The 23126-nt window shown below is 46.0% G+C and overlaps 1 protein-coding gene across 1 annotated transcript in view; it reads left to right on the top strand.

The window, feature by feature from the left end:
- The window catches only part of LOC140737585 (lipoxygenase homology domain-containing protein 1-like), a 394473-nt gene that overhangs the window by 246908 nt on the left and 124439 nt on the right, over nucleotides 1–23126 (top strand). Inside the window, exons 25-29 of the mRNA XM_073064021.1 lie at nucleotides 98–392; nucleotides 6757–6908; nucleotides 11064–11197; nucleotides 16264–16412; nucleotides 21775–21879. Of these exons, the coding sequence (XP_072920122.1) occupies nucleotides 98–392; nucleotides 6757–6908; nucleotides 11064–11197; nucleotides 16264–16412; nucleotides 21775–21879 (835 nt within the window). The remainder of the gene's footprint in view (nucleotides 1–97; nucleotides 393–6756; nucleotides 6909–11063; nucleotides 11198–16263; nucleotides 16413–21774; nucleotides 21880–23126) is intronic.

Below are 23126 nucleotides of genomic sequence, written 5' to 3'. Positions count from 1 at the left end.
CCTGGTTTCAGTAACATTTCTTTTGATCTTGGCCTATTTTTGTTCCTGTGATTATGTCCTTACTCTCTGATGAAGTGGCTGTTTTGCACATGCACAGATTGAGGCATTGGATGTGGGCAGATTGGTCAAACTACGTGTGGGCCATGATGGGAGTGGTATTGCTCCAGGCTGGTTCCTGGACTGCATCAGGATCAGCCGTCTGAAGCTCCAGACTGTGGAGGATGACAAAAAGAAGAAGAAGAAGAAAAAGAAGGTAGAGGAGGATGTGAATGCCATACCAGAGGAAGTGGTGGAGACCTACACTTTCAACTGTCAACGCTGGCTGGCCAGCGACGAGGGAGACCGACAGCTGGTGGTGGAACTCCTGCCAGAAGATGCTGAGGACCTGGAAGGTAAGGGAGATTCCTGGCTCATTTTCATCTTTGATAAATCGCTTCACTTACACTGTTGAAGTGAGTCATGACACTAATATAGAAAGGCTGAGAGATAGAGTGGGTGTAGAGAGATTGTTTCCTGTAGTGGGGGAGTCTAGGACCAAAGGGCATGGCATCAGAATGGAATGACGTCCATTTAGAACACAGATGAGGAGGAATTTCTTTAGCTAGAGGGTGTTGAATCTGTGGAATTTGCTGCCACAAATGGTTGTGGAGGCTGATAGGTTCTTAATTAGTCAGGGGATCGAAGGTTCTGGGGAGAAGGCAGGGGAATGGGGTTGAAAGGGAAAATAAATCAGCCATGTTGAAATGCTGAAGCAGTCCAGATGGGCTCAATGAGCCTAATTCTGCTCCTTGGTCTTATGGCCTAATGGTCTAAAACTGGTCACAGACCCACTACATCTGCGGATGATGGCTGTATTCCTGCTTTCGAACCTATCTCTAAAGGTAGATACGGTAACATGATGGTTCAGTTACTGAACCAGAGATGTCAGTTCAAGGTTCCACCTAGTGAATTTAAATTCAGTTCTTTAACTAAACCTGGAAGTTAAATAAAGCTTGCAATGATATTGTAGTGCTTGTCTTATCTCGTGTGACTGGCTACACTATGTGCTGGTAGGCCATCAGAGCTCTAGGTATTGGAAGGAGGCAGTGAATAGAAAACACACACTTCTGGAAGCAAGTTTGTTTGTAAAAATAGCAATATATACAAAATATTTACATGAGCAAGAAGAATTCAAAATTCCGACATTCTATTTAGATCCCAAATCTGAGATATCAAACGAAAACCAAATTCCTTTTTAGTTAGAATCAGTGAGATTCATTAAGATGACTTCTATTACTCTAATTTCTCTAATTAGATCTAGTATTATTTCCATTTATCAGCAAGTTTATTTTTACCTCGTTGTACACCTTCCTTACGAGCACTGTTTCCTTCTTCCAACTTTGAAGTTGTCACATGTTTGTCATATCTAGTCTTGTTTCTGTGTGCCATTCTCTGTGAGTTCCCCATAGCTATTTTGAGGCTTTCCTCAAGATGAGATTTTAAGTTTGGTACATACGAGACTGTGATGTACAATGTTTGTCTTTCAAGGGTAGTCCAAAATTTAAGTCAACTGGGAGTTTGGGTTGTCGTCCAAACATCAGTTCATACGAACTAAAGCCACTCGTCTCATTCCTAGTACAGTTACAAGCATGAACTACGGGATTCACGGATTCTTGCCAGTGACTTATACTTATTGTCTCCAGGGTTCCCATCATACTTCAGGGTCCTGTTAGACCTCTCGACAGGGTTTTCTCTGGGATAATATGGAATAGTTTTGACTTTTTGAATTCTAGCTATCTCACACAATTTTTTAATCAAGCGGGATTCAAAGTCAGGCCCTCTATTGCTGTAGGCATTCAGAATAGCTATAATGCAAGGTGAAATGCTCCCATAGGCATTTCACAACCGTCTTGGCTTTTTGGTTAGGTGTAGGAATAGATAAAGTATATTTAGTGAAATGATCAGTGTGTTACTTTGATCGGGTTCTAATGTAAGAAAGTCCATGCAGACCAGCAGTAAGGGTTGAGTAGTCACAATGTTCTCTAACAGCTTTACAGGCAAGGTCTTTCTTCTTCCACATCGACTGCATGTTTTAATTTTGTGTTCAACATCAGCAGCTGTCTTGGGCCAAAAAAATTGGCTTCTGACTAAATCCAGGGTACAATCCAAGTGACCAAAGTCATCGTCAAGACTCTTAAGTACATCAGATCAAAACTTTTCAGGCTAAGCAAGCTCATAGGTTGATTTATCTCTGGCTAATCTTTTCCTGTCTGAGAAATAATTGATTGCATAAGTATTCACCCTCTTCAGGTCAGTATTTAGTAGATGCACCTTTGGCAGCAATTACAGCCTTGAGTCTGTGTGGAAGGTCTCCATCAGTTTTGCACATCTGGACACTGCAATTTTTCCCCATTCTTCTTTAAAAAACTACTCAAGCTCTGTCAGATTGCATGGGGATCATGACTGAACAGACCTTTTCAAGTCCAGCCACAAATTCTCAGTTGGGTTGAGGTCTGGACTCTGACTTGGCCACTCCAGGACATTAACTGTTGTTTTTAAGTCATTCCTGTTTAGCTTTGGCTTTATACTTGGGGTCATTGCCTTGCTGGAAAGCAAATCTTCTCTTAAGTCGTAGTTCTATTGCAAACTGCATGAGGTTTTTCTCCAGGATTTCCTGTATTTTGCTGCATTCATTTTACTCTCTACCTTCACAAGCCTTCCAGGGCCTGCTGCAGAGAAACTTCCCCACAGAATGATGCAGCCACCACCATGCTTCACGATAGGGCTAGTGTGTTTTTGATGATGTGCAATGTTTGGCTTACATCTGAAAAGTCTGGTTTCCTCGGCTGAGTAAGTCTAGGGAGGACAATCTCCAGCCCCACCAAACATGTGAGATTGAGGCACGAGCCCGCCCCAAACCCCCTGTTTGTGTGGGTGCTGTGTAATTCGTTACCCTGTTACAAATGAGTGCCACAAAATAACAGACAGTACACCACATACAATTAAAAGGTTTAGCTTTATAACTCTTAATTTGACTAAAGGGTTAGTAAAGAAAAGAACAAAAAACCAAAAGGGCCCAGTTTTATGGAACAGTCTAACGTGCACAAGTTGAAGCTCACAGTTTCCCCAAGTCACCGATCCTCAATCGATCTCACCCCGGGCTTCGTCAAATCATGCCCCGCTCCATGTCAAATCCTACGACCTCATCTCTCCAGCGTCTTCTGTCTTCATTTCTCTCGAACAACAAAAAAAAACACAAGCCCAGCCTTTGTGCCCCTCACCAGAGACACCTTCCCTTCAATTCGACCGTCCTAATTGGATGGCGGACATGCCTCCTCATCTCTTATCCTCAACAATAACCGAAACATAAGTGGAAAACAAGCAGCTCACACAGAACAGCACAAAATGCAATATATACAGCAGAACAGTAACATAATATAAACCAGGGCATTACACTTCTCTCCCCACCAAAATAGTCATGTCCTCATGACCTTGAAATAATTTGTCACCTCATCTTAATACCACCGCTTTCAAAGGAATTTCATACTGTCAGCACCTCCAATCCATTTGTAAAGGGTAGGGACATATCTATCTCACTAGGGGGATAGTTGCAACACTTTGTTCCCACGCTGCTACATAGGCCAGCCTATCTGGGGGTCTCCTGACTCTTTGAGACCTCCTTACCCCATCATCTACTTCTTCAGTTTCAGACACTCTTTGGGATACTTCTGGTCTACATGGTGAGGCCACCCCCAGTCTATCACTCATGCCTTCAGGTCACTCTGCCACTTGGCTGCGTTCTGCTTCTTCCCTTTTACTGTCCTGCTGAAACCCGGGCTGTCCACAGATAGATCCCCCCTCCCCTCCACCGATTTCACCTGCCTCGGCATGAGCAGGGTTGGGAATCTCTTCCTCAGTCAGTGGGGAGTCAGCAAAGGGCAGCATATGCCACACCCCGATTTCCTTATCCTCCGAGTCAGTATCCCATTCAGGGTCAGGGGTGGGAGCTGGTCTAATCTCTCCTGCTGTTGGTCCTGCAGTCACCCCGTGTTGCCACAGAGACCTCTTACTAGGTGTAGGCTCCAGGTCGGGCTCTGGGTCAACCTGCACCTCCTGTCCCAGGGGCAGAAGGTGGTTCCAATGGAGAATCTTGACAAGCCCATTCCCATCCTCTGGTTTCACCCGGAAAACCGGTACATTGGCATCTGACTGTCCACCACATGGGGTGTAGCCACCCAGTCGTCAGCCAAGTTGTGCTTTCCAGGTAGCCCCAAATTCCTTATGAGGACCCGGTCTCCTGGCATGAGTTAGGAGAACCTTACCTTTTGATCATACCTCTTCTTATTTCCTTGATTCTGCTTGGTAGCCGCGAGCTCAACTAATTCATAAGCGTTTTTCAGCTCTCTTCTCATATCAGACACATTCTTCAGATAAATCTTCAGTAGTAGGTCTTCCTCGTCAGCCCCAAAACAAAGATCAATGGATAACCTCGCCTCGCGCCCAAACATCAGATAATATGGCAAGTACCCGGTGGCTTCATTCTGTGTACAATTGTAGCAGTGGACCAGTTGACTCCACTTGTTCTTCTTGCTGATCTCCAGGGTTCCGAGCTTGTTCAGCAAAGTCCGATTAAACCTCTCAGGCTGGGGTCACCCTGTGGGTGATAAGGCCTCGACTTCTCGTCTCCAAGCATGCTCAGTAACTCATGCATGAGCCTACTCTCAAAATCCCATCCTTGATCACTATGTGTTCACCTGTGGAGGCCGTAATAAATGAAATACTTCTCCCACAAAACTTTGGCCACAGTGGACACCTTCTGATCCTTAGTAGGGAAGGCTTGTGCATATCTGGTGTAGTGATCCATAATGACCAAGACATTTGCCATGTTGCTGGCATCTGGCTTTATTGACAGGAAATCCATAGACACCAGGTCAAGTGGCCCCGCACTCTGCAAGTGGGACAATGGAGCAACCCTCATAAGCAGCGTCTTCCTCCGTATACATCCAATGCACTTGCAGTACTCTTCAACCTCTGGCTTCACTCAATGCCCAGGTCATCTTGCTGAGAAGCTGCCACTTCCCCAGGACTCAATTCTGGCAACTGCTTTGTCTTCAGAGCAGTCAGGTTACAGTGAGCTTGTGGAATGGCTTCATCAGAAGCTCCCGATTGATCTACCGCTCGATCCTGCCCTTGCCTTCCTTCTGCCTTCACCGTGATGGCAAACTGGCACATGGCTTTCACTCCTGGGGAAGGAACGCTTTCCCACTCCTCATCCCCATCCAGTCCCTCATGTGCATTGTATTCGCATCAATGTTCCTACTTCCCGGCCAGTACTTTAGGCTGAAATCAGAGGCAGACAACACCGCCAACCACCGATGATGGCCTGTGGCATCCAGTTTTGCCAAGGTCAGGATTCAAGTTAGGGGATTGTTGTCCGTCTTTACCTCAAAACTTGGCACCATAGAGGTAGTCACTCGGCTTATCCACCACAGCCCATTTCAATGCCAGGATCTCCAACCTGTGTGTGGGATCATTTTTCTCAGAGGGTGACAGACTTCGGCTGACAAACGCAACAGGTCTCCACCCAGTGCCCTGATCCTGACACAGGACACCCCCTAAGCCCTCTCTGCTGGCATCTGGATGCAATACATAGGGTAATCGGGGGTCTTCAAAAGCCAGCACAGGCGCCTGGGTCAGTATCTCCTTCATCAAATGAAAGGCCTCTTCACATTTCACATCCCACCTTGGTCCAAAAGGCTCCAAAGGGCTAAGATACTCTTTAGCCTCCTCTCCTTTTGTCCACCTCCCTTTCTTCCCCAAAGGAGGGTAACCACACAGAAGCTGATTCAACGGGTGACTTACTTTCGCATTGCACCTCACGAACCTCTGATATTAACCACAGAACCCAAGGAACAAGCACAAAGCGCTCACAGTCTGGGGCCTTGGCCATGTGGTCTCCGCCTCTATCTTAGCCGGATCCATACTCCATCCCGTGAGACTATGTGCTGAACATAGCTGATGGACGTCTTGCAGAACTGGCACTTGTCCAGGGAAAGTTTTAACCTTCAGCTTTCAGGTGGCCCAGCACCTTCAGTAGCCTTGCTTCATGTTCCTCCAATTTGGACCCAAACACCATGAGATGATCCAGATTCGCCAATTCCTCAAGGAAGTTCATATCCCCCACTGTTTTCTCCATGACATGCTGGAAAGTCCTGATATGCCCTTCCACCTCTGCAGGTGCCAGTCGCCATGACCTCTCTCTGAATGTGGTGTCCTTGGTCACCCGGATGGTGTGACGAGTGCACATTGAAACCTCCGAATGTTGAAAGGACTAGACAAGGTGGATGTGGAGAGAATGTTTCTTCTGGGGGGGGGGGGTGTATCCAGAGCTAGAGGGCACAGCCTCAAAATTGAGGGGAACCTTTTAGAACAGAAGTAAGGAGGATTTTTTTTTTAGCCATAGAGTGGAATGCTCTGTCACAGACTGCAGTAGAGGCCAAGTCTGTGGGTATATTTAAAGCGGACGCTGATAGATTCCTGATCGGTCAAGGCATCAAAGGATATGGTGAGAGGGCAGGTGTATGGGGTTGAGTGGGATCTGGGATCAGCCATGATGAGATAGCAGAGCAGACTCAATGCACTGAATGGCCTAAATATGCTCCTATGTCTTATGGTCTCTATTTCCCTCTCCACAGATTCTATCTGTCCTACGGAGTCTTTCCGGCATTCCCTGTTTTTATGATGTTGACAGATTTTTCTTCATCTTTGTATTTACAGAGAACTCGTACACTGTCCATGTGTTTACTGGGAATGTCCTCGGTGCAGGAACAGATGCGAACGTCTTCATTAACATTTACGGTGAGACAACTGACACAGGAGAACGACACCTCAAGAGGTCAAATCATCTCAACAAGTTTGAAAAAGGACAGGTAGGGTATAACTGTCAGACTGGAGGGCGTTGTCTTTTGTACATTGTGTGTTTGTCCATCCCTGTCATCAGAGATCCACAGAGATATTGATATGTAGGAACTTGAACATTTTCACTCTTTCCACTTCTGATCCCTCTATGAAGACTGGCATGTGTTCCCTTGTCTTACCCTTTCTGAAGTCCACAATCATCTCTTGTTGACGTTGAATGCAAGGTTGAAGCTGCAACACCATTCAACTACCTGGTCAAGATGGTACCAGTGTGAAACGTTCCCTCAGTCAACATCTTCCACATAGCTCATGAAAATATCCCTTTTACATCTTTTTTCCATATTAAATGTGTTTCTGGGACTGTTGGAGCCTGTGACTTACAGTTTGGCAATCGACTGAGTGATCCTGCACTTTGCTGTCTCCCAGAAGATTCCAGGGAGCGAGTGCATACTTGGACAGCTTTGGTTAGAAGGAACTTTGAGCTGGGGTGCAGGCCACTGTTCAACTCCATTTCACCTGTCAAGGCAGATTGAGACCTTGAGGCAAACATGGAAGTGAGTGAGAGTTTCCATGCCAACTGCGTGCCTTTTGATTGCTGCTGGAGAAGGAATCTGTGAGTGGCCTATCACTCTGGCTTGCTGTGCCAGGGAGGTAGGCCTCACTGACTCGTGTGGTATCCCTCTCTTTCGATGAATGTTGGTGATATCGGAGGATAGTATTGTGGTTCTGTGTTTGTGGATTGTGGACTTTTTCCCATTGCTACCTTGCCCGTTCCTTTTCTGTTTTGTTGTGCGTGGGGAGGGTGATTGGGGTTGATGTTCTGTTAGTTTTTTGTGCCGGTGAGGGGTTGTGTTGTAGGGGTCGATATTCCAGTTCCGTTTTGTGTGTTGGGATGGGGAGTTTTGGGGGGGCGGGTTGATGATTGGGATGCTGTCTGTTTTTGTGGGGGCGGTGGTGCAGTGGATGGGGGGTTGTGCAGGTGAGGGGTTGCTTTTTGGGGGTCAATGTTCCAGTTCCATTTTGTGTGTTAGGATGAGGAGTTATAGGGGGGTGCGGATTGATGATTGGGATGCTGTTTTTTTTTGTGGGGGGGGTTTGATGTTTCTTTCTGATCGACTTTCATACTCTTCCTTGTTTTGTGGCTATCCAGAGAAGACAAATTTCAGAGTTGGATGCGGATACATGCTTTGATAATGAAGTTCTGAAATTCTGTCAACAATGGTGGTATCATCAGCATTTGAGCTGTACCTGGTTGCATTGTCATTGGTGTAGACAGACTAAAGCAGTGGGCTAAGCATACATCCCTGAGGTGCGCCAATGTTGACTGTCAGTGAGGTGGAGATGCTGTTTCCGATTGGCACAGATCGTGGTCTTCTGGTTAGGAAGTTGAGGATCCAGTTGCAGAGGGAGGTACAGAGGCCCAGGTTCTGGAGCTTTTCCATCAGAACTGTGGGAATGATGGTGTTAAACACTGAGCTGTAGTCAATAAACAGCACCCTGATGTAGGTATTTGTGTTGTCCAGGTGATCCAAGGCCACGTAAAGAGCTAATGAGTTTGTGTCTGCTGTAGATCTATTGTAGTGATAGGCAAATTGCAGTGGGCCCAACCTCTAAAAGCACTTCTCTGTCGTAGATGTGAGTGCTATTGGCTGATAGTCACTAAGGCAGCTCACCCTGCTTTTCTTGGGCACTGGTCTAATTGATGCCATAGAACCATAGAACATTATAGCACAGAAAGAGGCCTTTTGGCCCTTCTTGGCTGTGCCGAACCATTTTTCTGCCTAGTAGCACAGACCTGCACCTGGCCCATATCCCTCCATACACCTCTCATCCATATACCTGTCCAAGTTTTTCTTAAATGTTAAAAGTGAGCCCACATTTACCACTTCATCTGGCAGCTCATTCCACACTTCCACCACTCTCTGTGTGAAGAAGCCCCCCCCCCAATGTTCCCTTTAAACTTTTCCCCCTTTACCCTTTACCTATGTCCTCTGGATTTTTTTCTCCCCTAGCCTCAGTGGAAAACACCTCCTTGCATTCGCTCTATCTATACCCATCATAATTTTATATACCTCTATCAAATCTCCCCTCATTCTTCTATACTCCAGGGAATATTTTATTTATTATTTTTTTCTCTCTCTGCTAGATTATGTATTGCATTGAATTGCTGCTAAGTTAACAAATTTCACGTCACGTGCCAGTGATAATAAATCTGATTCTGATTCTGAACTTCTGTTGTAAGTGCACTTTATTACTTGTTAATTTATTTGTGGTAATATTACTTTCTTTTATGTGTGTGAATTATATGTCTTATGTTGTTCCACCTTGATCCAGAGGAACATTGTTTCGTTTGATGGTATATATGTGTACGGTTGTGTGTGAGTTATATTTACTGTGTTGTTATACCTTGGTCCAGAGGAACGATGTTTCATTTGATGGTTTACATGTGTACGGTTGTATGAAAATAAACTGAACCTGAACTTGAACATGAGAAGTTTTGGCGAAATTTCAGTTTTGTCACGCACTTTCTCCAATACACAGCAAAAGAAATGTGGTGAAAAATCCTCAGTTGTGCCTGCAACTGGTGTCCACACAGTATATGAGTGAATTTCTTCCTTCTTTCCTTGCGATTTTTGTCGACCTTGTGTTGATTTTCCTGTAGGATTTATATTAATCATATAAATGAGAACGTATAAATCCCACAGAGAAAACGACATGTTACCTGACCAGGAGTCCCTCAACCTTACAGGAGACTAGTGCACAAATTGCATGGGCCCTAGCAGAGATATTTAAATCACCTCCCTCTGGTGCTCCTCCCCTTTTCTTCCATGGTCTTCTACTCTCTCCTACCAGATTCCCCCTTCTTTCACTTATCAACTTCCCAGCTGTTTACTTCACCTCTCCGCCTCTCCCGGTTTCACCCATCACCCACCACCTTGTATTTCTTCCTCCTCTCCCCCACCTTCTTGCTCTAACTTCTCATCCTTTTCTCCAGTCCTGCTGAAGGGTCTCGGCTTGAACCATCAACTGTACTCTTTTCCATAAATGCCGCCTGTCCTGCTGAGATCCCCCAACAATTTGTGCGTGCTGCTAGCAATCTATTTCATTGTTTTAAACATTCATAGACAGTAATATGGGAGTGATGAACAAGACTCTGAAGACTCACTCTCAAAGTTCTCAGAACTTCTTGTTCGCCTCTGCTATTAGAGTACTGATGGTCAATGAACAGACCGATGAACACTACCTCACTGCTTTTACTCCCCTTTTCAACCATTTCTGAAATTCAATTTCAAATATATATTTCTTATTGTAATTTATAGTATTTTATTTACAGCACAGCCACAGAACTAAAAAATTCACTACATATGTCAATGATATTAAATCTGATTCTGATCTTTTCAGAGCACACGTTTTCATGTTTATATTTTTTTAACAACACAGGAGACCATTCAGTCCATCAAGTTCATGTTGGCTCTGAGCATCCCCAATAATACCCCATTTGTTTTCTTCTGACCTACTCTCACCCACACCTGCATCAACTTATCATCTTGCTATCTTTCTCCAATAATTGTTTGCTTATATTTCTTATTGTAACTTCTAGGAATATTGTATGTATTGCTTTGTAATTCTGGTGCAAAATGAATTTCACATCTGTCAGTGACAATAAGCCTGATTCTGATTCGTTCACTGATCCCTCACTTCAAGACATAGAGCACAACAGCGCAGAAAGAGGCCTTTTGGCCCATCCACCACATACTAGCACACCTCAGAAGGAAATTTACAGCAACCAGTTAAACACTCTGCACACCTTTAGAATTTGAGAGAAAACTGGGGCATCTGGGGAAAGCTGTGAGGGAGCATGCTAACTCCTCACAGACAGCAGCTAGGATCAAGAGGTGGAGCCATGCGGACTCCACACAGACAGCAGCCAGGGTGAAGATTGAGACCATGCGGACTCCACACAGACCCTGACCCCTGTGTATTTGAATTCTGGGTGGGCTGGGAGCACCCAGAGGACGCCCACATGGTGATGGGGAGAAAGTATAAGCTGCTTCCTGATAGTGGCTGTAACTGAGCCCTGAGCACTGATTGCTCGCTCTGTGAAGCATTGTGCTAACTACTACGTTACTGTGCCCTAGTTACAATGTTAAATTGTTTGAATGCAGGAAGATATATTCATGGTCAAAGCCATTGACTTGGGGACATTAAAGAAACTCCGAATTCGGCACGATAACGCAGGGGGGTATGCAGCCTGGTTCCTGGACCGGGTGGAGATCGTCGATGAGAAGGATGACACCAGGTGAGTTCTGAGGCTCGTGAAAAGAGAGAAATTAAAGATTTCATACTGACTGAAAGCATTTCCTTATTTTGCAGTTTAAACAATTTCCTATCCTCCTTTCAACAAGTAAATAAATTATTTACAGAGCAAAATTATATCTACTTCCTGCTTTCTTTTAAAGACTTGCATGAAGAAATCTTTTTATTTATTTATTCAGATACAGCGTGGAACAGACACTCCTGTCCCTTTGAGCTGTACTGTACAGCAACCCCGATTTAACCCTATCTCAATCAAGGGACATTTTACAACGATCAATTAACCTACTGATTGGTACGTCTTTGTACCGTGGGAGAAAACTGGAACAGCCAGAGGAAACTCACACATTCCACAGGGAGGACAAGGACACTCCTTACAAAGGATGCTGGGATTGAACTTCGAAATCCAACACCCTGAGCTCTAATCCCATTGCACTTACTGCTACATGACCATTTTGAAATGATTACAGGGAAAGTGACAAGATGAAGTTGTTTTATAGAAAGAAAGCTGTGAATAACTCAGCGGAGATAGCATCAGAGTGAACTGGTGAAAGGGGCAGATGGAGTTCAACCCAGAAAAGTGTGAAGTGGAAGGTTGGGAACATCTTGAAGAACATGTTAGGGATCTGGAGCAGTGGCTGGATGACCTTCAGCTTGGACGGGAGAGTGAGGAGATAGTCGATCAGAGTTACAGGGAAGTAGTCACCCCGAAGTTGCAGGAGGTGAGTAGCTGGGTGACTGTCAGGAGAAATGGAAATGTGAATAGGCAGCACAGAGCACACCTGTGGCCATTCCCCTCAATAATAAGTATACTGCTTTGGATACTGTTGTGGGGGATGACCTCCCAGGGGAATGCCACAGAGACCAGGTTACCGGCACAGAGCATGGGTCCATGGTGCAGAAAGGAAAGAGGGAGCAGTAGTGATGGGGAACTCTGTAGTGAGGGGAACAGACAGGAGATTCTGTGGACGTGAACGGGACATCCAGTTGGTATGTTGCCTCCTATGTGACAGAGTCAGGGACATCTTGGACTGTGTCCACCGCATTTTGGAGAGGGAGGGAGAGCAGCCAGATGTCTTGGTACATATTGGTACCAATGACATAGAAAGAAAAAGCAATGAGGCCCTGAAAAGAGAAGTTAGAGGGCTAGGTAGAATGCTAGTAATTTCTGGATTGCTACCTGATCTACACACCAGAGAGGCTAGACGCAGGATGATTTGGCAGATAAATGCCTGGCTGAGAAGCTGGTGCAGGGTGCAGGGCTTCAAGTTCTTGGAGACTTGGGATCTCTTCTGGGGGAGGCATGATCTGTTCAAAAGTGATAGGTTGCCCCTGAACCCGAGGGGAACCAATATTCTCACAGGCAGATTTATTAGTGCTGTTGGGGAGGGTTTAAACTAATTTGGTAAGGGGGTGGGACCAGAGTGAAGGGACTTGGATAAGACAGATGGTTGAAAAGCCAAAGATAGCATGCAGTCAGACTGTCAGGAAATGGTAGGCAGATGATAGGACATAATTGCAGCTAGCAGGGTGAGCATCAGTGCATTAGGGAAGCAGAATCAAAAAGGGTAGCAAATACAGTACTCAGTGTTATATCTCAATGCACAGAGTATAATAAATAAGGTGGATGATCTTGTTGCATTATTACAGATTGCCAGGTATGATGTTGTGGCCATCACTGAATCGTGCATGAAGGATGGTTGTAGTTGGGAGCTGAATGTCCAAGGTTACACGTTGTATCGGAGGGATAGGAAGGTAGGCAGAGGGGGTGCTGTGGCTCAACTGGTAAAGAATGGCATCAAATCAGTAGAAAGAGGTGATATAGGATCGGAAGGTGTTGAATCCTTGTGGGTTGAGTTAAGCAGCTCCAAGGGCAAAAGGACGTTGATGGCAGCTTTATACAGGCCTCCCAAAAGTAGCTGGGATGTGGACCACAGATTACAACAGGAAATAGAAAAAGCGAGTCAAAAGGGCAATGTTATGATAATCATGGGAGATCTTAGCATGCTGGTTGATTGGGAAAATCAGGTTGAATATGTATCGCAAGAGAGTGAGTTTGTTGAATGCCTAAGAGATGGCTTTTTAGAGCAGTTTGTCATTGAGCCTAGGAGGAGATCAGCTCTACTGGATTGGGTGTTATGTAATGAACCAGAGACGATTAGGAGATAGCGATCACAATATGATTGAGTTCAACTTGAAATTTGATAGAAAATAAAGTCTGATGTAGCCATATTTCAGTGGAGTAAAGGAAATTACAGTGGTACGAGAGAGGAGTTCACCAAAGTAAATTGGAAGGAGCTGCTGGCAGGGATGACAGCAGAGCAGCGATGGTGCGAGTTTCTGGGAAAAATGAGAAAGATGCAGGATAGATGTATTCAAAAACAAATAAGTGCTCAAATGGTGACATAGTACAACCATGGCTGACAAGGGAAGTCAAAGCTAATTTGAAATCAAAAGAGAGGGCAACAAAGCAGAAATTAGTGGAAAGGTAGAGGATTAGGATGCTTTTAAAAACCTACAGAAAGCAACTGTAAGAATCATTAGGAGGGAAAAGATGAAATATGAAAGCAAACTAGCAAACAATATCAAGGTGAATAGAAAAAGTTTTTTCAAGAATATAAAAAAATTAAAGGAGGTGAGAGTGGATATAGGACCGCTACAAAATGAGGCCGGAGAAATAATAATGGGGGATAAGGAGATGGCTGGCGAATGAAATGAATATTTTGCATTATTCTTCACTGTGGAAGACACTAGCAGTGTCAGATGTTGAACCATGTGAAGGAAGAGAAGTGGGTCCAGTTACTATTACAAGGGAGAAGGTGCTCAAAAAGCTGAAAGACCTAAAGGTACATAAGCTACCTGGAGCAGGTGAACTGAACCCTCGGGTTCTGAAAGAGGTAGCGGTAGAGATTGTGGAGGCATTAATAATGATCTTTCAAGTGTTATTGGACTCTAGCATGGTTCCATTGACTGGAAAATTGCAAATACTGCGCCACTCTTTAAGAAAGTAGGGAAGCAGCAGAAAGGAAACAATAGACCAGTTATCCTGACCTCAGGCGTTGGGAAGACGTTGGTTAAATTGTTAAGGATGAAGTTATGGAGTGCTTGGTAATACAAGACTAGATAGGACAAAGTCATTGTGGTTTATTTAAAGAAAAATCTTGCCTGACGAACCTGTTGGAATTCTTTGAGGAGATTACAAGTAGGATAGATAAAGGGATGCAGTGGCTGTTGTATATTTGGACTTACAGAAGGACTGTGGCAAGGTTCCACACATGAGGCTGTTTATCAAGTTAAGAGCTCATGGTATTACAGGAAAGTTACTAACATGGTTAGAGAATTGGCTGATTGGTAGGAGACAGCGAGTGGGAATAAAAGGATCCTTTCCTGATTGGCTGCTAGTGACTAGTTGTGTTCCACAGGGGTCGGTGTTGGGACTGCTTCTTTTTATGCTGTATATCAATGATTTAGATAATGGAATAGATGGCTTTGTTGTCAAGTTTGCAGCTGATATGAAGATTGATGGAGGAGCAGGTAGTGTTGAGGAAACAGGTAGGCTGCAGAAGGACTTAGAAAGATTAGGAGAACAGGCAAGAAAGTGGCAGATGAAATACAATGTTGGAAAATGCATGGTCGTAAACTTTGGTAGAAGAAATAAATATGCAGACTATTTTCTAAACATGGAAAAAATCCAAAAATCTGAGATGCAGAGAGACTTGGCAGTCCTTGTGCAGAACACCCTAAAGGTTAACTTGCAGGTTGAGTCAGTGGTGAGGAAGGCAAATGCAATGTTAGCATTCATTTCAAGAGATCGAGAGCACAAGAGCAGGGATGTGATGCTGTGGCTTTATAAGGCACCGGTGAGGCCTCACCTTGAGTATTGTAACAGTTTTGGGCCCCTCATCTTAGAAAAGATGTGCTGGCATTGGAGAGGAGGTTCACAAGGATGATTCCAGGAATAAAAGGGTTATCATACGAGGAATGTTTGATAGCTCTACTTATGGATGTCTTGGCATTGGAGATAGTTCAGAGGAGGTTCAGAAGGATGTATACAGGAATGGTAGGGATGTTTGATGAGGAATATTTGATGGCTCTGGGCCTGTATTCACTGGAATTGTGATAGATGAGGGGGGGATCTCATTGAAACATTTCAAATCTTGAAAGGCCTAGACAAAGTTGATGTGGAAAGGATGCTTCCCATGGTGGGGGAGTCTAGGACAAGAGGGTACAGCCTCAGGATAGAGGGGTGTTCATGTAAGATAGAGATGTAGAGAAATTTCTTTAGCCAAAGGATGGTGAATTTGTGTAAGTTATTACCGCTGACAGCTACGAAGGCCAGGTTGTTGGGTATATTTAAGGCCGAGATTGATCGGTTCTTGATTGGGCATGGCATCAAAGGTTATGGGGAGAAGGCCGGGGGGTGGGGCTGAGGAGGGGTAAAAGGAACAGCCATGATTGAATGTCAGAGCAGACTCAATGGGCAAATGGCCTGATTTTCCTCAATTGTCTTATGGTCTTGTGGTCTACATGAGATTTGAAGGCAGAGTTACCGGTTAACAGTGAGATTCTGTGGAGGAACAGAGAGACCTTGGAGTTTATCGACTTGCGTGGTAGCGTTGAGATCTATGGACGTGGACCCCAAAGTCGCTCTGCTCCTGCACAGAATCATACAGTTAACCACGTAATCGGTCTTAAAATTTGACCTTCCACTTCACACTTCCCTGGATTGAGCTCTATCTGTCTCCTGTCAGCCCAGCTCTGCATCCTTTCAATGTCCCATGGTAACCTACGACAACATTTTGCACTAACCACAACTCCTCCGTACCAATTAGGGAAATAGCCAAGCTTTGGAGATCCTTCATTTGTAAAAAAAAAAATACTGTTATTGCACTTTCTGACAGCTTAAGGGGTAGCGTGCAGTAATACGGACAATCTTTCTAATGGGCACATCCGCCTGAAGTTGTAGTGGAGATGAAAAGCCACTGTCGTGGGGATGTAGCCCATAGAACTGGTTCTATCTCCAGTATATGTGTTTCTCTTCCTCATTACCAGGTACTTCTTCCCTTGTGAGCGATGGTTAGCTGTTGACGAGGATGACGGCCAGATAGCCAGGGAACTGGTTCCTGTCGACGAGGCATTCCTGAATAACGATATGGACACAGATGGACAGGCTCAGGCAACGCTAGGCTTGGAGCAAAAAGGTGAGAGATGTTATTGAAAGAACCATGTCAGTATCTAGGCAGGTTATAGGTGAACTTTTGAATTCAAACAGCATACATTCGCTACATCTGTCTCTGCCTTCACCCACCCGTCCCCTTCAGGTGAACACCCAAGTATTTGTACTCTTCCACCACCACAACTAATAGTGATAGTGGGGTCAGCTGAGATTATCTGGGTCTCTCTTCCTGCCATCATGGACATTTATACTACACGCTGCATCTACAAAGGAAACAGCATTATGAAGGACCCCATGCACCCCTCATATAATCTCTTCTCCCTCCTGCCATCTGGGAAAAGGCTCCGAAGCATTCGGGCTCTCACAACCAGACTATGTAACAGTTTCTTCCCCCAAGCTATCAGACTCCTCAATACCCGAAGCCTGGACTGACACCTTGCCCTACTGTCCTGTTTATTATTTATTGTAATGCCTGCACTGTTTTTGTGCACTTTATGCAGTCCAGTGTAGGTCTGTAGTCTAGTGTAGCTTACTCTGTGTTGTTTTTTTTTATTATGTAGTTCAGTCTAGTTTTTTGTACTGTGTCATGTAACACCATGGTCCTGAAAAACATCTCATTTTTACTATGCACTGTACCAGCAGTTATAGTTGAAATGACAATAAAAGTTGACTTGATTTGACTTGACTTGACTTGAACTTCTTCTCCCAGAACGTATACAGGATTCGTCACAGTCCTCTTCCTCCTAAAATCAATCATCATCTCCCTGGTTTTGGCCACATTCAGGAGCAGGTGATTCTTCCCGCTCCACTCCACAAACTTCTCCACCGGTCCTCTGTGCTCCGACTGCTGCCCATCTCTGATACACCCGACCACTGCAGAACCAGCAGAGAACTTCTGCAAGGGACAAGACTCAGATTTGTGCTGAAAGTCTGAGGTGTACAGAGTGAACAGAAATGGAGACAGGACAGTCCCTAGTGGGGCTCCAGTGCCACTCACCACCATCTCAGACAGAGAACTTTCCAGTAGCACAAACTGGGGCCTATCTGTCAGGTAGTCAGTAATCCAGGGGTTAGTGGATTTGTCTACACCTATCCTTTGCAGCTTCTCACTCAGAAGAAGTGGCTGATCATATTGAGGCACTAGAGAAATCAAAAAAGTGATTCTCACAATGCCACCAGCATCCATCCCGGTGGGAGTGAGATCTCTGCAACAACTAGATGATGGCATCATCCACCCGCACATGAGGTGGGTAGGCAAACTGTAGAGGGTCCAATGAAGATTTCACCTGTGGTTCAAGGTAAGTCAGGACAAGCCTCTCCAGCACCTCCATCACATGAGTTGTGAGGGCAGATGGAGTCACCTGCTTGGGTACAGGAACCAAGCAGGAAGTCTTCCATAGCACCGGTATCTTTCCCTGACTCAGACTCGGATTGTAAAGGTGCTACAAAATACCAGACAGCTGGCTCGCACAGGGCACTCCGTTTCAGTACCCTGGGGCTGATAACGTCTGGGTCAGCAGCCTTGCCCTGATGTAGTCTCTCCACTGTCTCTTAACCCAACTACAGTCATAGTCAAGCGGGGGAGGGCGGTCATCCCCATGGAAGCAGGGGACTCCGATGTTGGGGGGGTTGGAACAATGGAGTGGTCTAATTCTAATCCTGTGTCTTACGGTCTTAAGGTCATCAACTTGTCTGTCATTTTCAACCCTCCTTAGTTACATGATTACCCCCAACCCCTCACCTCTTACCCCTCCACACGGCTCTTGACTCACCTCTGCTGTCTCTACACTATCTTCAGTCCCCAGCAGCTTGTTCTGCCTATCCTCACCCCTTTTCAGCCCCCGATCACCATAGGATCCTGTCTTACTAACCACACCTCCCCTTTACCCTCTCCATCCGTCACCCATAAAATGCAGGCCAGGAGGCATCAATGGAAAAGGGTACAGTCGAGGTTTTGGGCCAAGAGCCTTCGGCAGGGCTGCAGAGAAAAAGCTGAATAGATTTAAAAGGTGGGGGAGGGAGAGGGAAACGTCAGGTGGTAGGTGAAATCAGGAGGGGGAGGGATTTAGTAGAGAGCTGGGACGTTGTGAAGTAGGGTGATGAAGGATCTCAATTTGAAATGTTGACTGTTTACTCTTATCCATAGACACTGTCTGACCTGCTGAGTTCCTCCAGAATTTTGTGTGTGTTACTCTGTCCATAGACACTGTCTGACCTGCTGAGTTCCTCCAGCATTTTGTGTGTGTTGCTCTGACCATAGACACTGCCTGACCTGCTGAGTTCCTCCAGCATTTTGTGTGTGTTACTCTGTCCATAGACACTGTCTGACCTGCTGAGTTCCTCCAGCATTTTGTGTGTGTTACTCTGTCCATTGACACTGTCTGACCTGCTGAGTTCCTCCAGCATTTTGTGTGTGTTACTCTGACCATAGACACTGTCTGACCTGCTGAGTTCCTCCAGCATTTTGTGTGTGTTACTCTGACCATGGACACTGTCTGACCTGCTGAGTTCCTCCAGCATTTTGTGTGTGTTACTCTGACCATAGACACTGTCTGACCTGCTGAGTTCCTCCAGCATTTTGTGTGTGTTACTCTGACCATGGACACTGTCTGACCTGCTGAGTTCCTCCAGAATTTTGTGTGTGTTACTCTGTCCATAGACACTGTCTGACCTGCTGAGTTCCTCCAGCACTTTGTGTGTGTTACTCTGTCCATAGACACTGTCTGACCTGCTGAGTTCCTCCAGCACTTTGTGTGTGTTACTCTGTCCATAGACACTGTCTGACCTGCTGAGATCCTCCAGCATTTTGTGTGTGTTACTCTGACCATAGACACTGTCTGACCTGCTGAGTTCCTCCAGCATTTTGTGTGTGTTACTCTGTCCATAGACACTGTCTGACCTGCTGAGTTCCTCCAGCACTTTGTGTGTGTTACTCTGGATTTCCAGCATCTGCAGATTTTCTCTTGTTTGTGCCCTTTTACTTATGTTCAGTACCTGGACACAAGTGCTATGGGGGTGGCGAGGAGTATGGAGTGGTGTGGGAATGAGGCAGGGATATGGAGGGGTGGGGAGGAGTGCAGAGGGACAAGGAGAGTGGGGAGGGTTATGGTCCACGTGCTGCTCAATGTGGCTTACTAAAATAATAGTTTGGCACATACTCGATGGGCTGAAGGGCCTGTTCATCTGCTGTAGTGTTCAACTCTCTCTGTGACTCTGTCACCACATCTCCTCCCCCCATCTCCTCCCATTCCATTCCCTCCCATCCTTTCCCCTCCTCTCAGCCTCCAGTCCCATCCCATCCCATCCCTCCAATCCCCTCCCCTCCCCTCTTCTCCCTCTGCCCCACTTCTCCCCTCCACCCCCTCTTCTTCCCTCCGCTCTCTACTTCTCCCCTCGTGTCTTTCCCCACCTCTCCCCTCCCCTTCCCTCATCTCCCCTCCCATACCCTCCCCTCTCCTCTCCTTCCCACCCCTCTCCTCTCCTTCCCCACCCCTCTCCTCTCCTTCCCCATCCCTCTCCTCTTCTTACCTCCTCACCCCTCTCTTCTTCTTCCTTCCCCACCCCTCCCCACCCCTCTCCTCTTCTCTCTTCTTTCCACCGAGTGTCTCCAGCCGATCACTCCGGGCTCCCCATCCCCTCTTTACTGTCATTCCTGACGCGGGGTCTCGCTCGAGTGTCAGCAATTCCTCTGTCGCTGCAGATGCTGCTCGACCCACTGTGTATCTGCAGATTTTGCGTTGCTGCAAATATTGTTCCTGGACTCTGCAATCCCTGTGTCTCACTGGGCCTTTGTCTCTTCAGCCCGAGCCCAGAATTGAGACTGGGACTGACAGAGAGGTATATTTCTGCAGAGACATTAAACCAATGTTGAGTCACACCCCAATGCAAGAACAGATTGAAGCAGGCCGATGTTTCCTTAATTCTGCAGCTGTGTTACTGCGTTGTTTTGTCTAAGATCACCACTGTAACTTACATTTAGAGACACGGCTGGCTAACAGGCCCTTTGAGACCACGCCATCTATTACACTCATGATCAGTTAAGCCCCCAACTCATATGCCTTTGGAATGCAGAGCACCCAGCGAGAAGCTGCACGGGCTCAAGGGGAACACACAGACTCCTGACAGACAGGTGGAACTGAACCCTGCTCACGGGTGCTGCAGATTTACACTCATCACTACATCAAGAATTACTCCATTAGCTGTGCAGTACTTGGGGACGGCTGGAGGGTCTGCAAGGTGCTTTATAATTACACTATTATAATTCCTCATTCTCACCTACCACCCCACCGGCCTCTGTGCCACGCACATAATTCTCCATAACTTCCAACTGGAACCCCTCACCTCACACTTCCTTCTTTTTGCAGGGTCACTCCCTTGCCCATTCATCCCTCCCCACTGATGTCCCTCCTGGCATCCGCCAGAAAAACTGGGATCTCCCGGTGGCCACCCCTTCTAATTCCTCTTCCCATTCCCATTCCGACATGTCAGTCCATGGCCTCCTCTACTGTCGTGATGTGGCCACACTCAGGTTGGAGGAGCAACACCTTATATTCCGTCTGGGCAGCCTCCAACCTGGTGGCATGAACATTGACTTCTTGAACTTCTGGTAATGGCCCCTCTTTCACCATTCCCTGTCCCCTTTTCCCCCTTTCACATTATCTCCTTGCCCACCCATCACATCCCTCTGGTGCTCCTCCCCACTTTTCTTTCTCCCATGGCTTCTGTCCTTTTCTATCAGACTCCCCCTTCTCCGGCCCTGAATGCCTTTTGCCGATCAGCTTCCAAGCTCTTTACTTCACCCCTCCCCCTCCTGGTTTCACCTATCACCTCCTGTTTCTCCCTACGCCTCCCCCCACCGCCTTCTAACTCTGACTCATTGTTTTTCTCTAGTTGTGCTGAATAGTCTCGGCCTGAAATGTTGACTGTCCTTTTTTTCCATATAAATACTGCTTAGCCTACTGAGTTCCTCCAGCAATTTTGCATGTGTTGCCCCATTCTGGTTCCCCTCTTAGCCCTTCTCATCTCCTGTCACCTCCCTCTGGTGACCGTCCTCCTTCCCTTTTCCCCTTGGTCCACTCTCCTCTCCCATCAGATTCCTTCTTCTCCAGCCTTTCCCAGCTTCTCACCATCACCCCTCTTCCCCCACCCACCTCCCTTCCCTCTCACCTGGCTTCACCTATCACCTCCCAATTTGAACTCCTTCCCCTCCCCTCACCTCCTTATTCTGGCCTCTTTCCCCCTTCCTTTCCAGCATTTTCTCCATCATTTTGTCTGTGTTGCTCTGGACTTCCAGCATCTGCACAATCTTATGCATGTCTTATTTTAGTTATTGTTTCTACAAATATGACCCTTTCCAAAATGTAACCAATGTATAAATGTTTCAACAGCTCAGTCCACCACCTACAACGTGAAGATAAAAACTGGCGAAAAAAAGAACGCAGGGACGGATGCCAACGTGTTCATTATCCTGTTTGGTGAGAAGGACGACACAGGTAATGAAGGTTCCTCCATTTCAGAACCAGGCTCACAAGGCAGGATGTGGATGCGTCACAGAACGTGCTGAGGAGATTCACCAGGATGTTGCCTGGATTAGAGAGGGTGCAGAGGAGATTCACCAGGATGCTGTCTGGATTAGAGAGGGTGCAGAAGAGATTTACCAGGATCTGCCTGGATTAGAGAGGGTGCAGAGGAGATTTACCAGGATGCTGTCTGGATTAGAGAGGGTGCAGAAGAGATTTACCAGGATCTGCCTGGATTAGAGAGCATGTTTTAAGAGGAAAGGTCGAGCAAGCTGGGGCTTGTCTCTTTGGACCAAAGAAAGGTGAATATTTCTTTGTTTTCCTGTAGGTGCCTGCAAGGAAATCAATCTCAAGGTTGTACATGATATATGTGCTTTGATAGTAAATATATTTTGATCTTTGAACTTTGGGAGGTGACTTGATAAAGCTGTACAAGATGATAAGAAGCCTAAAGGGAGCAGGCAGCCAGGGTTGAAATGGTTAATATGAGAGGGCATAACTTTAAGATGTTTGCTAAAATACAGAGGGGCTGTGAAAGATAAACTCTTCACACAGAGTAGTGTGTGCATTTAATGTGCTGCTAGAGGCGCTGGTAGGGACATATACAATAGGAGGCATTGAAGGAACTCTATGTAGGAAGGAAGTGTTAGATAGATCTTAGATATAGGTTAAAATGTCAGCACAACATCGCGGGCAAAGGGGCTGTACTGTGCTGTAGAGTTCTATGTTAAGACAGAGTAAGAGTGCACAACTGGGTGGTGTAGCAGTGGAGTGGGGAACAGGAAGGAGTGAGAGGCACAAACAACAGAGAATCTGCAGATGCTGGAAATCCGTGCAACACAAGCAAAATGCTGGAGGAACTCAGGAGGCCAGGCAGCATCTGTGGAAAAGATAGTTGACATTTTGGGCCGAGACCTTTCCTCGGGACTGGAGAGAAAAAGATGAGGAGTCAGAGTTAGAAGGTGAGGAGAGGCATTACTGGAAGTTAGTGAAATCTATGTTCATGCCATCAGGTTGGAGGCTACCCAGACGGAATATAAGGTGTTGTTCCTCCAATCTGAGTGTGACCTCATCACAACAGTGGAGGAGGCCATGGACTGACATATCAGAATGGGAATAGGAAGTGGAATTAAAATGGGTGGCCACTGGGAGATCCCACTTTCTCTGATGGATGGAGCGTAGGTGCTCAGTGAAGTGGTCTCCTAATCTACATTGAGTCT

The sequence above is a fragment of the Hemitrygon akajei genome, chromosome 13, assembly GCF_048418815.1.
Source record: "Hemitrygon akajei chromosome 13, sHemAka1.3, whole genome shotgun sequence".
NCBI lineage: Eukaryota > Metazoa > Chordata > Chondrichthyes > Myliobatiformes > Dasyatidae > Hemitrygon > Hemitrygon akajei.
Note: the sequence above shows the minus strand (reverse complement) of the source record. Positions and strands in the feature narration are given on the sequence as shown.